Source organism: Erinaceus europaeus, chromosome 12, assembly GCF_950295315.1.
Source record: "Erinaceus europaeus chromosome 12, mEriEur2.1, whole genome shotgun sequence".
Lineage (NCBI taxonomy): Eukaryota > Metazoa > Chordata > Mammalia > Eulipotyphla > Erinaceidae > Erinaceus > Erinaceus europaeus.
The window spans coordinates 27124494-27141023 of NC_080173.1; the positions used below are offsets into that span (position 1 = coordinate 27124494).

At 36.6% G+C, this 16530-nt stretch overlaps 1 protein-coding gene across 13 annotated transcripts in view; it reads left to right on the forward strand.

Annotated features, from left to right (window-relative positions):
* Nucleotides 1–16530, forward strand: part of CADPS (calcium dependent secretion activator) — a 571423-nt gene that overhangs the window by 426301 nt on the left and 128592 nt on the right. For 7 of the 13 annotated variants that reach the window (XM_060202988.1, XM_060202980.1, XM_060202987.1 and 4 more), the window contains 3 exons: nt 8321–8427; nt 15158–15314; nt 16090–16231. In XM_060202988.1, coding sequence (XP_060058971.1) covers nt 8321–8427; nt 15158–15314; nt 16090–16231 — 406 coding nt within the window. Of the gene's footprint in view, nt 1–8320; nt 8428–13895; nt 13917–15157; nt 15315–16089; nt 16232–16530 lie in introns of all 13 variants that reach the window. The other 6 variants (XM_060202982.1, XM_060202989.1, XM_060202985.1 and 3 more) reach the window with 1 other exon arrangement.

Consider the following 16530-nt stretch of genomic DNA (forward strand, 5'->3'; position numbering starts at 1 on the left):
TTAAGTCTTAGAGAATAGTTTAATGTGGCATACAGAGAAAATTAGGGGAAAGAAACATCACAGTATCATGCCTTTTTTCCCTTGTAGATACAATTTTAATCTAATTTTAAATGTTTTAATTATCATAAACTATATCTGCTTGTATCATAACACCTAAAATTGTTTGTTCTTGGGTTTGAAAGTTCAGTTATTGTTTTTGCTGTTCAACAATACAGGTTTAGTACACTTGTTCAGTAACCAAGATAATAGATAAAAATTACTATATAGTATATACTCAGTCTTACATTAAACTATGACAGGGATAAGTTCTGAGAAATGCTTTGTTGGGAAATTTCATCATAGTATGTGGTTACATAGACGTAGATGGTGAAGGTTATATTTCTAAGCTATAGGCATCCTATATTTTAATTTAACATTGGTTTCCAATATGTAAGCTATAAAGTGCATAGTTTCACACCTACATATGTACATAAGACTCACCACATTCATCATCAAAATTTCAGAGGCATTATACCAAAGAGACCCTATTGAAGCCATCATTGAGTACATAGCCTGTTTTTTGTTTGTTTGTTTGTTTGTGTGTTTTATAAAAAGGAAACACTGACAAAAACCATAGGATAAGAGGTGTACAACTCCACACAATTCCCACCACCTGAACTCCGTATCCCCTCCCCTCCCCTGATAGCTTTTCTATCCTTTAACCCTCTGAGAGTATGGACCCAAGGTCATTGTGGGATGCAGAAGGTGGAAGGTCTGGCTTCTGTAATTGTTTCCCTGCTGAACATGGGCGTTGACTGGTCGATCCATGCTCCCAGCCTGCCTCTCTCTTTCCCTAGTAGGCTGGGGCTCTGGAGAAGCAAAGCTCCAGGACACATTGGTGAGGTCGTCTGTCCAGGGAAGTCTGGTTGGCATCATGCTAGCATCTGGAACCTGGTGGCTGAAAAGAGAGTTAACATACAAAGCCAAATTGTTGAACATGCATCCCTATTCTTTATCCCTCTGGGAGTATAGACCCAGGGTCATTATGGGGTGCAGAAGGTGGAAGGTCTGGTTTCTGTAATTGCTTTCCCGCTGAACATGGGCATTTGGCAGATCGATCCATACTCCCATGTAGCCTGTTTTAAATGATGCATGACTGTATTAGAACCAGAGAATGCTTTTCTTTTCTTTCTTTTTTTTTTTTTTTTACTTTTTTCTCTTCCTTTCTTTTTTCTTTTTGTCTCACTACACAGGACCTACTGACAGTATTTGGACCAAGACATGCAGAACTTATGCTATTTAAAGTCCATAAGTGCACAAATAAAAGACATCAACAAAGGAGTAGGGTCTTTTTGGGGAAGTACCCTTTTATGATACTGACAGGCAGCACTCTTATTCTGAAGGAGATCTCTTAAAGGCCTTGGAGTAGAAATATGGCAGGGTCATATGTATACATTATAGATACCATTCTTACTGCTGGATGGACAATGAGCTACAGAGAGGAAAGGGACTAAAGTCTAATTTGGAATCTTTTATATAATAGAGTTTTATATGTTCTAGTGAGGTAGAGATAAGACTCAAACACATGTCTGTCCCCTTGGTAAAAGAGTGGACATGTAATCTAATATTGTGAAAGATAATATCAGGAATCATTTTGGACATAGAATGGATTGACTATGGTGTCAATTTCCTTAAGGGGAAGATGCAAAGATGGCTTCAATGAAAAGAGTAGAGAAAATAATAACATGATTCATCTTTATTACCATATATATTTTTTGCTTCCCAGGTTATCGCTAGGGCTTGGTGCCTGCACTATGAATCCACTGATCCTGGAGGCCATTTTTTCCCCTTTTGTTGCCCTTGTTTATTTATAATTGCTATTACTACCACTGTTGTTGTTATTGCTGTCATTGTTGTTGGATAGAACAGAGATAAATTGAGAGAGGAAGGAAAGACAGAGAAGGGGAGAGAAAGACACCTGCAGACCTGCTTGCTTCACCGCCCATAAAGTGACTCCCCTGCAGGTGGGGACCCGGGGGCTTGAACTGGGATCTTTATGCTGGTTTATTACCATATATTTTATGCTGTTCTAGCAATAGAATCCTCAAGAGAGACTGGCAAAATTACAACAAGGATCATGAATTTATAATATATAATTATTTAATATGTTGACATATAGCCTTGCTTTAAGGATATGTTCTTGGTAGCAATAATTTTTAGAGGCAGGTGCTCTGGAAAATATGGTGTATTTATATGCATAGTTTTCTATTCCTATTCTACCTTTTATCCACCCCACTCTATATATCATGACAAGTTACTACAAACAAGTTATTTTCAGTAGCATAATACAAACATTGGTATCTTCATCAGTACATGAGTATACAGGAACTTGGTAGTAAGTGGACTTTCCATCAGTCATATCCATCTTTCATGCGATATTTCAGAGACTGGAAATTTGTTTGCTGGAACCAGTGATGATCAGGTTATTTCAGGGCTAGTTAGAGTGTCTCTCACTCCTGGATGCTTCTCTTCCTTGGCTTAGATAGGCATGCAGAGGGCAGCTCTCTCTCTCTCTCCTCTCTCTCTCTCTCTCCCCTCTCTCTCTCTCTCTCTCTCTCTCTCTCATTTTTCTTTTCTGTGTTTTTTCTCTTTTTTTCTGCAGTCACATTTAACTCTCCCTCTGTAAGCCAAGCAGATTTAATTCTGTAAACATGAGCAATGGTAATTGGGTAAATGAAGTTGGAAACCAAGGTATGATGTTTTTGTTTTGCTCTGTGAGAGAAAAAAAAATAGAAAGCTTGGTTTGGGTTTTTATTTGGGGGGGGTATTTTTTAATGTGGCAAACCTCACTGTCAGAATTCTGGACATACAGTTGACAAAAGGGAACCCTTTTACATTCTCAACAAGACCAGTTGAGCTAAAATATGTATCTACTGACTAGTAAGTTATAGGTCAGTGTAGATATAGTGCATTGTTTCATAAACTACCAAACTGAGTGTTTCCATATATATGTTCAGTTATCTGGGTGACGACAAGTAAAGAAATTCCATGAGAACTATACACTTAGGTGACAAACATTCACTGAAAGAATCATGTGGATATGTTGCCAAACACATATTCAACTTTGAACACAACTGAAACTAGAAAATCAGATTTTAACAAAGTATAAAATAAAGTACAATTTTTATAATGAAAGGTTTAGTACATGCCCTTCTTTAGCTATCATTTAAATGTTTTCCCTAATTTTATTTCTGTATTTTTCCAAACCAAAGATTTAAATAAGAGTAAACTTTTAATAGATGATTGTGCTAGAACATTATTTTCCAGATTATTTACTCTTATTACTCAACCTTTTAAAATAATATCATTAGAATTCCATTTCCTATAGGTCTGCAGTAAAATTTGTTTTCTCACTTGAAAATTCAAGCAAACCAAGAAACAGATTTGGCAATGGAGTATGTCCCTCTCACCATGCAGCCTGCTTTATAAATGAAAACTATTAGAAAGGAGCAGGCCTAAGGTTAATGAGACACTCCTTAGAGATTTGTAGAAGCTGATAGTGCTCTTTGCCTGTATTGAAGCGGAGGCTATTGTTATAGGATGTTTGCTGTGCTGATATTGTAAACCACATGACAGATGGGTCAAGTGCTGATTATGGTATTCTAACATTTGGAATAGCAAGTAACATATTTGATAAGCTGGCAAGTTTTTATATATGATTCAACCCACAATATAAAAGCCACGAGAATTCCAAATTGAAAATAATTAAATGAGTTGGAAACAATCAGATACCACACATTTTTTCCCAAAATTGACAGATTTTGACATGTTGAAATTCCACAAAGGGAGCAAGAATATTCCCTAGCTCACTTGAACTAATAATGGCCTTTCATCTGCTTTTGCAAAGCAATTAATTGCTGCCTTCTCACAATGTTGGCGATGACAAAAAACATGTATAGGCACCTTGGGCTTTACAGAGATCAGTCCTATACATTGTTTTTCTTTGCTTCTATCAGCAACCTTGCACACACATGCACACACACAAAGATGCTAATATTCTCAGTTTATAGACAAGGGAACTGAAGCAGAGTAGTTTGACTAGAATGTGCAAGACTACATAAGCAATTAAGTGACATGTTAGAATAAAAAGTCAGATCTTTCAACTCTGAATACATCAAATTCTGTTTCTGGTCATCTAGAAGGAGGAAGCAGTTATTAACATCTAGGTGTTCTTTATTGTACAAAAGTGTGTCTTCTTTTGGTCAATCCTGCTGCCACCATCATTCACGTGTATCCATCTGGATAAAGACATCCAGAATTTGCATTCTACCTCTGAGTTTCTCAGTAGGGTGATGCTGGTGATGCTGGTAAGAGCCCCATCCCTTGTCAAATGATGTCACATCTCTGTAATGTCCCAGTAATGCCAAGAAAACAGCAGGTCTCCATTCGTGTTTTATCACTTTTGCTTGTTTGGTGGTTCTTTTCAGAGTTCATCACCTTACTTGTCACCCTATGTTAAAGTCACTTTGTCTCTTTACTTTTTTACTTGTCTCTCTTCACCTACCTGAGCAGCTCCCCTGCCATCTCCTGGGCCTCCTCCACCCACCCAAACGCAGACCAGCATGTTATATCAGAGGCTCAAAGGCATGCCTAGGCCAAAATCAAGTACTGTAAACTTCTTACTATTCCTTTGCTGAGCAGCTTTCTAGTTTAGTTTGCTTTTCTGTTCATTTTCCTTGAAGTTTTGTCTCAGTTTAGAATACTGCACTGAGGCTCAGGCTCTCAGGTTTGACACTGTAGGTTCTGAGAGACTCCAAAGAGAGTGTTTATTTCCAAATGTCCACATTTTTTCATTTTTTGTCTAGCTATGTCTGACATATGCAACATTTTCAAATCTCAATGTCAGCACAAAATAACATTGTTGTTGCATAACATTTTGCATGATAATTTTATATGTTTTGAGCTTCAATTCTGTTTTATGAAATGTTGATTAAATATATTGTAATTTTAGTTCTCTTTTATCAGTGCTCCAGCTAATATAAGATCGGGTCAGAGGAATATTGCAATGCATTTCAAGACAGCAAAAGTGACAAAAGAAATCATTTCTGAGCACAAATTTCTCCTTGGCCTCTGTTGGGAGAGGAAGGACATGCTAGAAAATATGGCACAATATTTTTTTAAAGACAACATCATAGAGAGGTCACTTTTAGTTCCATTTTTGTCATTTAGCTAGTAAGTGGCTAGTGCAAATAAAGGATAAAATAGTTTGATGTCTCAGTAAAGTAACTTGATCTACAGATAATGAAATTTCAGATATTTTAATATAAATGCAAGTTTGACACATGGGTTAATTGTAAATCAAGCATTTTAGACTAAAGAATCCTTAACTTGCTGACTCTAATGATTGCATGTTAAAATAAGTTTCAAATATATATATATATACATATTAAACATACTGTCTGTATATATACATCAGGCATACACATATCCGCGTATGTGTACACACACTCAGAATGACTGTGGGCACATATACACTTTATGTGTATCGATTGATATATATATTGTAGTCGATTTGAGAGTACTGTCTTGCCTATTAAAACAAATCTTCAGGTTGTCCTAGCTTAAGCATCTTGGATATCTCCAGACATAAAAATAATTGACAGTTTAATTAAAGTGCATTTTAATATTAATTTTAATATTGATGGGAATTACTTTGTTTCCATATCAAATGCCATATGTAGCTAGGACAAATGTAGCTTGAATCCCCTTGCATATTGGTGACTATTCTACCCAAAAGGACAATGCACTCTATATTTAAAGTAAGAGATTTCAAAGATGTGCCCCCAAGTGGGATTTCCTGCAGATTTGAATTAATATGCAGGCTTGTCTGATTACTAGAAAATGTATGTAAGTGTGTGATGTATGTATATGGATGTATGTGTCAAGTGGGTAATAAGCATAGGATGAGGAATTTGCAAAATGATATGTAAATGTGAATATCAACTAATAAAATATAGTCACCTGTGCATGTTTACTGTCAAGATGCAAATACCTCACTCTACACATATTACCTGAACATATATACACAGTATGTTTGTAGAAATGTCTGGAAATCTACTAGTGAAATTATGATAGTCCACTTAGAAAAATATAAACAGGTCAGATGTCCTAAAATCACAGAAATCAATCTTGTTACTATTCATCCTTTCTCCAAGTATTTTTTGTTGCTCTGGATCAATTAATAGTCCAAGTCCATACACTTCATGTTGAATATTCTCTGTCTGATCTGTGGATATACACTCCCTGAGGCATCCACCTTTGTGCCCTAAGGCTATCTAGCCCCATTTCCACTAAGCACAATGCTCAAATGGACAGTAGTGGAACTTTCCATTGACCTAAATCCAGAAAGCCCCCATTTCCACATCAATCATCAGGACTTGTTGGGCTGAGCTTTTCAGCATCTCAAAACTCTTACACAGCCCTTCCCATCATTCTTAGCCCTTAGTGACTGAATCACCTCACCCTCTTGCTATAGTTTTTTTTGTTTGTTTGTTTTTTACTGAAATTGCATTTCATTATTATACCCAAAATTTATTATTATTTAATATGCTTCTCAATTACCTAACAAGAGAAAAGAAGGAAAATAATAAGGTGTGCTTTTTTGTAGATTAACAATCTGTCACTTTACTTACATACCGGTGCTAAGTGGAACTTATTGCTATTATGTCCCATGTGTTCTAAATTACTCTGAGCAGATCTAATCATGAAAGAACAGTCCCCCCTGTAGATTCAGACTGATATAATGAAGGCAGTTTCACTGGCTAATAAAATCTTTATATTTTAAATACTACTGTTTTCCTTCAGGAAAAAAATGTGTTTGGGCAGCATAATGCCAGTGTTGAACATTGGAAACTCACTTCTAAAAAGGAGGCAGCAAAAACCAAAGTTCACTTTGTTCTTCAGTCAAATAAAATTGCAAGCTTTTTTTGTAATTATTATTGATTTAATAATGATCAACAAGACCATAGGATAAGAGGGGAACAATTCCCACCACCAGAGTTTCACATCCCATCACCTGCATTGGAAGCTTTCCTTTTCTTAATCCCTCTGGGAGTATGGACCTGAGATCATTATGGGGTGCAGAAGGTGGGAAGGTCTGGCTTCTGTAATTGCTTCTCCCCTGGATGTGGGCATTGGCAAGTGAATCCATACTCCTAGCCTGTTTCTATCTTTCCTTAGTAGGGCAGAGCCCTGGGGAGGTAGGGTTATAGGACACATTGGTGAGGTGTCTGCCCAGAGAAGTCAGGTTGGTGTCATGGCAGCATATGCAACTTGGTGGCTGAAAAGCATTAAGATATAAAGCAGAGCAAATTGTTTAGTAACCAGGAGCCTAAAGAATAAAGCAGATGAGATTTGGGGTCTCAATTTTAGAAAAAGCTAGGCAGTCTATTTTAGGTATATTCCAAGAGGCCCATAGCTTTACTAATTTTGGCCTGTGCCTGACAGCTAACATGCAGGTGGGCTATAAGTATTGTCTGGGGAGATGGTGTCAGAGTTGGAAATAGGACTATAGGACTAGAAAGCTGGATCAGGGAAGAGAGTAGCTCCCAAATATGCAGCCCTTTTAATACAGCAGAAACTATAGAACAAACTAAAACAACTGAGTATTTACCACCTAGGTGATAAAATTTCAACTGTATCAGCCAGTGCCCCAAATTACAATCATTTCAACCAATAACCTACTCCTAACAAGAATTTGATAATTCTACCATTCTGCATATTTAATGGCCCAGCAATGTTCATTAATATTCAATCTCCTTCCTGAACAATTTTAAATAATGTGACCTATGAAGCAGTTTTTTAAGTATGCACATTCCAGTATCTGTTAAATGTGCAGACCTGCAATGAAATATAATGTTCTAGAACCAAGTATTCAGGGACAAATCCAGCAAACAAATATAGCAGCAATCAAATTAAGCTTTTGTTACTACTTCTCACTTTCAGCACCTAGAAACACAGCCCAAAAATTGACATCAGGTAGTATATTTATGTTGTCTTTAAAGAATGTGCATAAAAAATTTGAAATAAGCAATCATAAACAATATAGCTTACTGTGTAAATTTAAAGCTGGAGCACTGTTTTTTCTTAATATGTATTATGATTATGGTAATAATAATAAACTAGTCTTGTGGTTTGCTCACTACTAATTATGTGGGACTTAACACTTGCATGACTCTTAGAAGTATTGATAACTATTTGAAATTTCTTATCCACTAATTCTATTGGCCACAAAGCTTGCCTGCTGCTTTCACTGAATTTAACATAAATTCTTGTACTACAGAAAATGTAGGCCGGTTAATCACTCCTGCCAAAAAGCTTGAAGATACAATACGTCTTGCTGAACTTGTCATTGAAGTTCTTCAACAAAATGAGGAGCACCATGCAGAGGTGAGCAAATGTGGTGGGAAATGGTACTTGGTTTTCCTTAGCTGAAGGTGCAAAACTGGTTCCACTGATGATATGAATAAGATGCCTTAACATCCATTTTCTTTTAACTGGGTTTGCAAAGAGAATGAAAGTGGAAGTTTTTCAAGAAGTCTTTGGAAGGTTGTTTAAAACAAAAAGCGGTTGCGTGTTGTATCACTTAAGTTTTCAGATGTGTCTAGCAGCAACCAAGAGAGGTAAGTGTATTTTTAAGATGATTATTCAAACAGAGTATTATAATTGTCCAGACACATTAAATATTTATTGGTCTTTTGTGGTTGTTTCTGTCCCACCACTGTTGCTTTTATTTATTTTATTTAATTTATTTAGTGTGTGGTCTACAGGCCCTCTTTTAATTTATCTCTGTAGCTTACTCTGCTCATACTGGAGTCTTCCTTTGTTACCTTTAGATGACCTGGGTTGCTAAACATGGCTAAAGAGTCAAATTATTCTTTGTTGTTCAACTTCTTTATAACCTAATATACATTTAAATAAATGCAGCTTTTGTGTTTTTTTTTTTTTAACTACTGTCAAAAGTGATCATTTTGATAACTGTAAACCAAAACTAACTAAATCCCAAACCTGTTTGGACTCAAACAAGTCAGTTGTTTAAAAGAAAAAAAAAAAAAAAGACTCCCAAGATTTCAGCATGGCCAAACAGTGCTTGTTTAAATAGAGATTTAAAATCTTATCTCTTAAAATATTTTAATTACACTAATTCTGACTCTTCCCCTCCATTCAAATATAAAGCAAGAAGAAAAAAAGGTATCCCATAAAAGCAGCTTCTCAAGATCCTTAAAAAAAAAAAAAAAGATCTTTCCCAAGGGCTGAGGAGACAGCATAATGGTTATGCAAAAGACTTTCATTCCTGATGTTCTAGGGTTGGATTCAATCCCCAAAACCACCAGAAACTAGAGCTGAGAAGTGTGTGCTATGGTCTCTCTGTGTCTCTCTCATTTAAATAAAATAAATAAATTTTTAAAAGAGTATTCCCATGACTAAGTGAAAACTAAGGTGTAGTTAATTCATATATAGCACACCATAAATCCAATCATCCCAACTAATGCCTGATTACAAATTTAAATTTCCTCCCTGTTTTTCTACTGTTCCACTCAATCTTGGCTGATCGTGGCAGGGAAAAGAGGTATGTGACTAAATCTAATGAGTCAGCCACCTGCTGTCATAGTCTGTGCATGCCCTTCCAGTACCATGTCTTCTAATGGGACTTTTCCTGGGTGTCCCTGCTTTCTAACACTGCCCCAAGGAATGTAACAGCAACTCCCAGTGGACTGCTTGTGAAATGGGTGACTCTTCACAGCAGGGCAAATGTGGGGTGATTCTCTTGTGCGTGCATGAAACAGTGGATATACTTAACGATGAGTGCAGTTACATCCCAACACACGCATCCTACCTGCCTTGATTCTGTCCTTAGCCTGTTGTAGTTCCCTATGTCCGTCTGTACTTGCCTTTCTTTCAGCACCTGAGTACTGAATGTAGTAACCTTTAGCTAGCTAGAGTGATACTGACCTTCCTCTATGACTGTCTGTGAGTCATATATACAGTATTTATATATAGAGAGAGTTACAAAGAATCATTAATTCCTTCCAAACCCTCCATGAAGGGATACAAACCCCTTGAAGTAGGTGTGACTGGCTTTTCCAGCACCCAGCAAGGCATGACCTGGATTAAGAGGGGCCAAATCACCAACCTCCAAGTGTGGGATTCAGGACCAATGTCCAGACAAATAAAAAATGAAGTTAGGCTAGAATTATATTTGCTCCACTATTCTATGAACTGTTCTTTTCAGATTGGAAGTGTTTGGGGGCTCAAGTGATGGTAAGTATGTTCTTTATGGATAGTCTCAAATTTATCTCCACAAGGGGTGGAAGAGTTCTGGTCTACCCTCTCCTGGTTTGAGTGATTGAAATTTTCCACTCCCTGCTGTGCCAAATCTACATATTTGTGAAGGCATAGATATAAATAGACCATTTTCTCAATCACAATTTTACTTTCAAGGCAATGGTAGGAGAAAAAGGACACCTATCTTTGACTTAATCAAGCTCTTTTCTGAGGTTGCTACAGGCTAAGAAAAGAGTTGGTTCTTTTTTTTTTTTCTAAAATCAGTTCAAAGAGGTGCCAAAGCAAAGTTTCTATTTTAAAGAAAGCATTATCCCCACTTTCCCTCAAATCACTACTAAGTGCTGATCATTCCACAAAACTGCCCGAATAGCCACTTTTAAAAAATTCAATATCACATATTTCAAAACCAATTTTATTGACCAATTTTAAGGTCAATAAAGTAGAGAATAAATCCAATTATGTCTCTTATTATGAACTCTACATCTGAGAAATGAAAACCTTAACATACTTTGAAATCAGCTGGCCAGTTTGTTTTTAGAGAAATGTATGGAATTATTTCCCAAAGCAGTAATTTCATCCAATCTTATCGCCACATTAATAAATTGAAAATCTCCTATCTTCTGAGCACCAAAGCATCCCTCTTAGAATGCTTTTGATCGGAGGTGGGCAGGCGGTAGTGCAGTGGGTTAAGCGCACATGACGCAAAGTGCAAGGCCTCCAGGAGCAGAGGATTCATAGTGCAGGCACTGAGTCCCAGCGATAACCCTGGAGGCAAAAACAAATAAAAACATTAAATAAATAAAAACATTATCCATTAAAAAAAAAAAAAACACTTTTGATGAACCAAGAGGCATACAGTGGTTTTAACCTTCAAACAGTATGACACAGTGGCCAGGAATTCAGGCTCTGTGCCAAAACAGCTTGTGTTTACTTCCTGTTTTGCCTCTTGTCTTGCTTTGTGACTTCAGCCTAGTGGCTTAGCTTCTCTTGTCCTATAAATTGAAGCTAATAATAAAATCTATCTTAGATTGTCACTTTAGAATGGAAGTCTTCTGTAAGAAAAGCTTGAAAGAAGAGTAAGTTCATTTGAAGATGAAGGGGTTCAGGAAAATACCAGTGCCTGTGCTTACATTCACAAAAATGCACTCAACTAGGAAACTCTGATAATGTTTAGGCCCTGGAACCAACCCCTGCTCAATGCATCAGAGAAACTGAGTACCAGTAACTTTTTATAACTGCCCAGCTGACTTAAGATTGTAACTGTGCCAAGAGTCACTGGGTTACAACCAGACAAAGAGGGAGACTTTGCCCTGGCATGCTAAAGATAGTTTTGCTACTAATAGAATAATGTTTAAAAATAGTATTCTATTCATCATAAATACTTGCTGGCATATCCTCTGGTTGCTCAATAAACTGAAAATGTTACAAAATCTTAAACATAAATTTTGACTGTGTAGTCATTCTGCTTCATAACACTACACAAATTAAAGTGACAAATAAACTTGACTCCTCCAACAGAAGAAATGATTCTTAAAACCACTTTAAATTCCAACATAAAGTAATTAAATGTCCCAAGAGAAAAAAAAAGTTCCATCAGCTAAAAATACTTATCTCTTAACTATTGCTTAATTCTGCTGTCAGAGCCTAAGTTGTTCACATACATACATGCACACAATACACACACACTCAAATTATGCCTTCTTGTATTATTGCTTCACATTCCCAATCTCTCTCTATGTATATGTATGTATATGTATATATGTATTGTGGTATATAGTGGAGGGGTACATATATACATGTAGTTTGTATATACCGTGTGTTTGGTGTGATTGACTATATCCAAAACATATATCTGCCTATAAGTAATAAAAAGAACTGGGTAAGTATTTAAAAACAAAAGGTTAACTTTTACTGTCGGTGGGAAAGATTCTGGAGTTTTTATATGCCCACAAACATTGGATTAACTCATGGACAAAATAGCATTCACCTGTGTAAACAAACATAAAATGAATGCAGTTGTGTATGTGTAGGAATTTTTGTGTTTTTTTTTTATTTCTTTATTGGGGAATTAATGTTTTACATTCGACAGTAAATACAGTAGTTTGTACATACATAACATTTCCCAGTTTTTCATATAACAGTACAACCCCCACTAGGTCCTCTGTCATCCTTTTTGTACCTGTATTCTCCACCCCCAACCCCACCCCAGAGTCTTTTACTTTGGTGCAATATGCCAACTCCAGTTCAGGTTGTCTTGTTCAGCCCAACTGTATATATTCTTCATTTGGTTGAAGTTATGCTAGAACTTTATGATTGTTAATGCCCTTGCCAAAACCTTTCTCTTCAGTTAATCTAGTTTATTTTGTGGTTTGAAAAAAGAAGTATTTTCTGAGGTGGCCTTCACTTTTTCTGTAGCACAAACATTTTAATTGTTTTCATATACTAGAGTCCTAAATCCTTCTGCTGGTCTATAGTGATAATTCACATAACAATAGCCATTGTTTCTTGTAGGGATACCTATCTATATGACTATTAATGCAACTGCTATAGATAACTACTCAATAATTTATTAAATTCCAACCATGGAATATAAGTTTCTATATAATTGATGCGGGAGCTTCTTATTGGCCTCTGGTTTGCAACTTTTAAATAAAGCTTGTAAAATCCATGTAATCAGTTGGCAAGAAATTTTTTATTTTAATCCTAAATACCTGAGTTGGTTTTATTTAGGTTTTTTTTTTCCCCTATCATCTTAGGGGAAAAAAATCAGGTCTGGGAAGTCAGTTAAATCTTCCCAGTAGTGTTTTCTTGCACTCACCATGAAAATGTAAAGATTATTATATAATTGATGAATCAGGTAACATTTGGTGTGCCTTTGTAAATTTTGCAGGCATTCCGCATCAGGATTAATGAGAACCATCCCTCCATAAAGGCTGGGGGTGGGGTGGGACTACAATTCCAACATGTTCCAATACTTAAAAGTATCTCTATCTAAAAGGCAGGTATCTGAGAGAGATATGGGTAGGATGGAGGATTTCTTCCTCTTCTGGATGTAGCCATAGAGTCAGTGGAACAAACCATGAACACCAGGGGCCTTGCCCCCAGGTTGTAAAACTACAATAAAACCTCATCGATTCAGACCCAAATATCTAAAGTTTGTGTTAATTTAATTACGGATGTGGCTCTTTTAATTTTCCTTAAGTGAAATGTTTGACATGATCTCAACCCTCTCTGGAAAAATTTGTCTCTTCACCATATAGATGAATTTATCAAAATTAGAAAAAAAAGTTTTTAAACTTTACATTTATGATACAATTGCATGGTTATAATTAATGTGTTTTTGTTTTGGTGCTCAAATACAGACGGCATTTGAAAGCACACAAATGATTACCTTTTTTAAAGTCCAATAATTTAGGCTTTCTTTTTTTGCAGGCAGTCTAGTCTCATTATTCTGAATCAGTGAGGTTTTACTGTAAAATTAAAAAATGGAAACAGCAGGTGTCTATTTCCAGCCAAGCTGGCCTTGCAGAATTGTCCATGACTTGATTTTTTCCATTTAATTTGCAAACCAGCCACATGTTGATAAAGGAGAAGTAAGTAAAATGAAATCTCATGAAAGAAGAGAGGTGGACCCTTAATCTGCCTCCTAGTGGCTGTTAGACTATCTATCCCTCAATAACTAAAAGATCACAGAAAAGCTTGGCCATTGAACAAACTTTCATTTATGGAATTGTTTCCATAATCATCTCTCATGTCTCCAAATGCCTCCTTCCCATATTTTTTTTATTTTTTTATTTTTTTTACTTTTTTGGTGAATGCTCCAGAAAGTGTTTCCTGTTGTAAATACTTTACGGCATTGGGTAGGGAGATGGGGGACAAGAAAAGGCTGGCAATTTAGTTTTTTTTTCCCCTGCTCTCTTTGAAATCAGCAAAATAAAAGGGGGGGGCGGCTGTTGACACTGCCACTCATTCTGCATGTTCCCTGCCAGAAATGATTAGTCAACATGCATGCATGCCTTTGAATTGCATTCACATCTGCCCTAGTCCGATGTGAATGTCACCCCTGAGACCCTGCATAATGATTTCCAAGGATCCATGTGCATGAAAATGAGTTACTTCACTGATATTTTTTGGTTTTCAATGTACATATATGTCCAACCCCCAGAAAAGTAAGTCCTGATCCTTTTGAGTGCCATCTAGCATAAGCCTGATCCTTCCTATAGACAGGATGCAAAACCAGAGAATCCCTGTTTAAAGAGATCTTCACTAAAATGTTTTGTGGCAATTCCAACAATGGCTTCCTCTGACTTGGTATGAAATAGGAGTAACATTTTCCAATGTGTAGGGTAACATGAATCACTGCACTTGTATGAAACCATATGACAATTAAGCCCCAGATATGTAGCTACAAGGAAACACTAACTGGAAATTTTCAAGTTAGAACAGTAGAAAACCCATAAACACAGTGAAGAAACTCCCAAATTCTAATATCTTAGCTCAAGAGCAAACCAACTGCAGTGATAAAGAGCATGACTCAAAACATACCAAGTTATTGTAAACTGAACAGAAGTTCCACATCTGTCATTTCTTCAGCTGCATACTCTGACCTACAGGTCAAACAAGGGAGACCTGAAATTTAAAAAATTAAAAAAAAATTCCTTGGGACACTTAGTGTACCAAATGTATTTAAAAAAAAAAAACTGTTCTCTTTACAATAAAATCACCAAACCCTGCGGGATGCACAACTACTCTTCCACGGTAAGGGTCTTAATTTCTAGCTTATGCCGAAGAGAGAAGCTCATTGCCTCTGTTGTTTTTCTGCCAAATTTCAAAGGCCTTTGCGTGGTGGTCAGACTTGATGGTGGAGCATGCAGAGACCTTCCTGTCACTCTTTGCGGTGGACATGGATGCAGCGTTAGAGGTGCAACCCCCAGATTCATGGGACAGTTTTCCTCTGTTTCAGCTGCTGAATGATTTCCTTCGAACTGACTGTATGTATCATCTCTACTATTTGACTTGACTAAATAGTGTGCAGATAAACAGATTTCTGAAATGTTTTGATTTAGGGCAGACAACAAGCTAGGGACAGCTCTTGGTAATTTTATTGTTACTTTAAGGGGGGGGAGAGATTTATGACTGATGAATAGTCTTTCTTCCAACAAGTTTGTGTTATAGCAAAGCTCTCTGCTAACAAAGCAGAACCCAAGAGCTTTGAGAAGTGGTGCCGTGCCTGTGTGTTTTATTTGCTCTTGAGCCAGTTAATTAACTTAACCTCTTCACATTTTGCAGTGTTCATCAAAAGGTGCCTTTTAAATGAAAATCAGTTTCTAGCTTAAAGACATGCCTAGAATTTCAGAGTATATTAAAGCAACATATAGCTGGAGTAGAACTTTCTCCCCAGGGAGACTGATGAAGGTACAAAGGGAGAAGAGAATATTCTTTCTTCCTGGTGATAATAGGAAGGGAGTGGTATAAGGAAAACATAAAAAGCAGTGTCAGTTGTTTGTGTTATTTTGAAAGCAGTTTCTTCTTCAAATGGGTGATATAATGGATAAAAATGTTTTTAAATTCCATTTTTCCTTTCACACAGATTTAAGCATGAGTTTTGATGTTGCGCACGTGCCTTTTATTTTTCTCTTGTCTGCTGCTGGCTTCCCCAGAAGGAATGTATTTTATGTAAAAGGCAGACCTTTCTGTATGTATGATGCGCTATATGTTGTTAAGACAACTCAGGCTTCTTACCAAACTTTCACTTATCTGTTCTAGATAATCTGTGCAATGGAAAATTTCACAAACACCTACAAGACCTGTTTGCCCCACTTGTGGTTAGATATGTGGATTTGATGGAGTCCTCAATTGCACAATCCATTCACAGGGGCTTTGAGCGGGAGTCATGGGAACCAGTCAAGTAAGGAAACCTCTTTTGATACCTTAGGAGGTTGGGTGCAAATGGTTAGATAGTGCATCAGACATGGATTGATAGTGTATCATGATTTTCATTGTTAGCATCAACAAAAAAGAAACATAAACATGTTTCAAATAAAATTTTTCTAGTTTCCTGGTCCAAAGTGAAGATGGGGAAGAGACTGGGAAATGTCTCATGAAATGTAATTTTTGTTTTATTACATAAGGTTTAAGACAAAAATGTAGGGGAGATTAGGGGGTATGAAACTGTGCTATTTGTGCTGTATCTTACTAGTGGTGTTA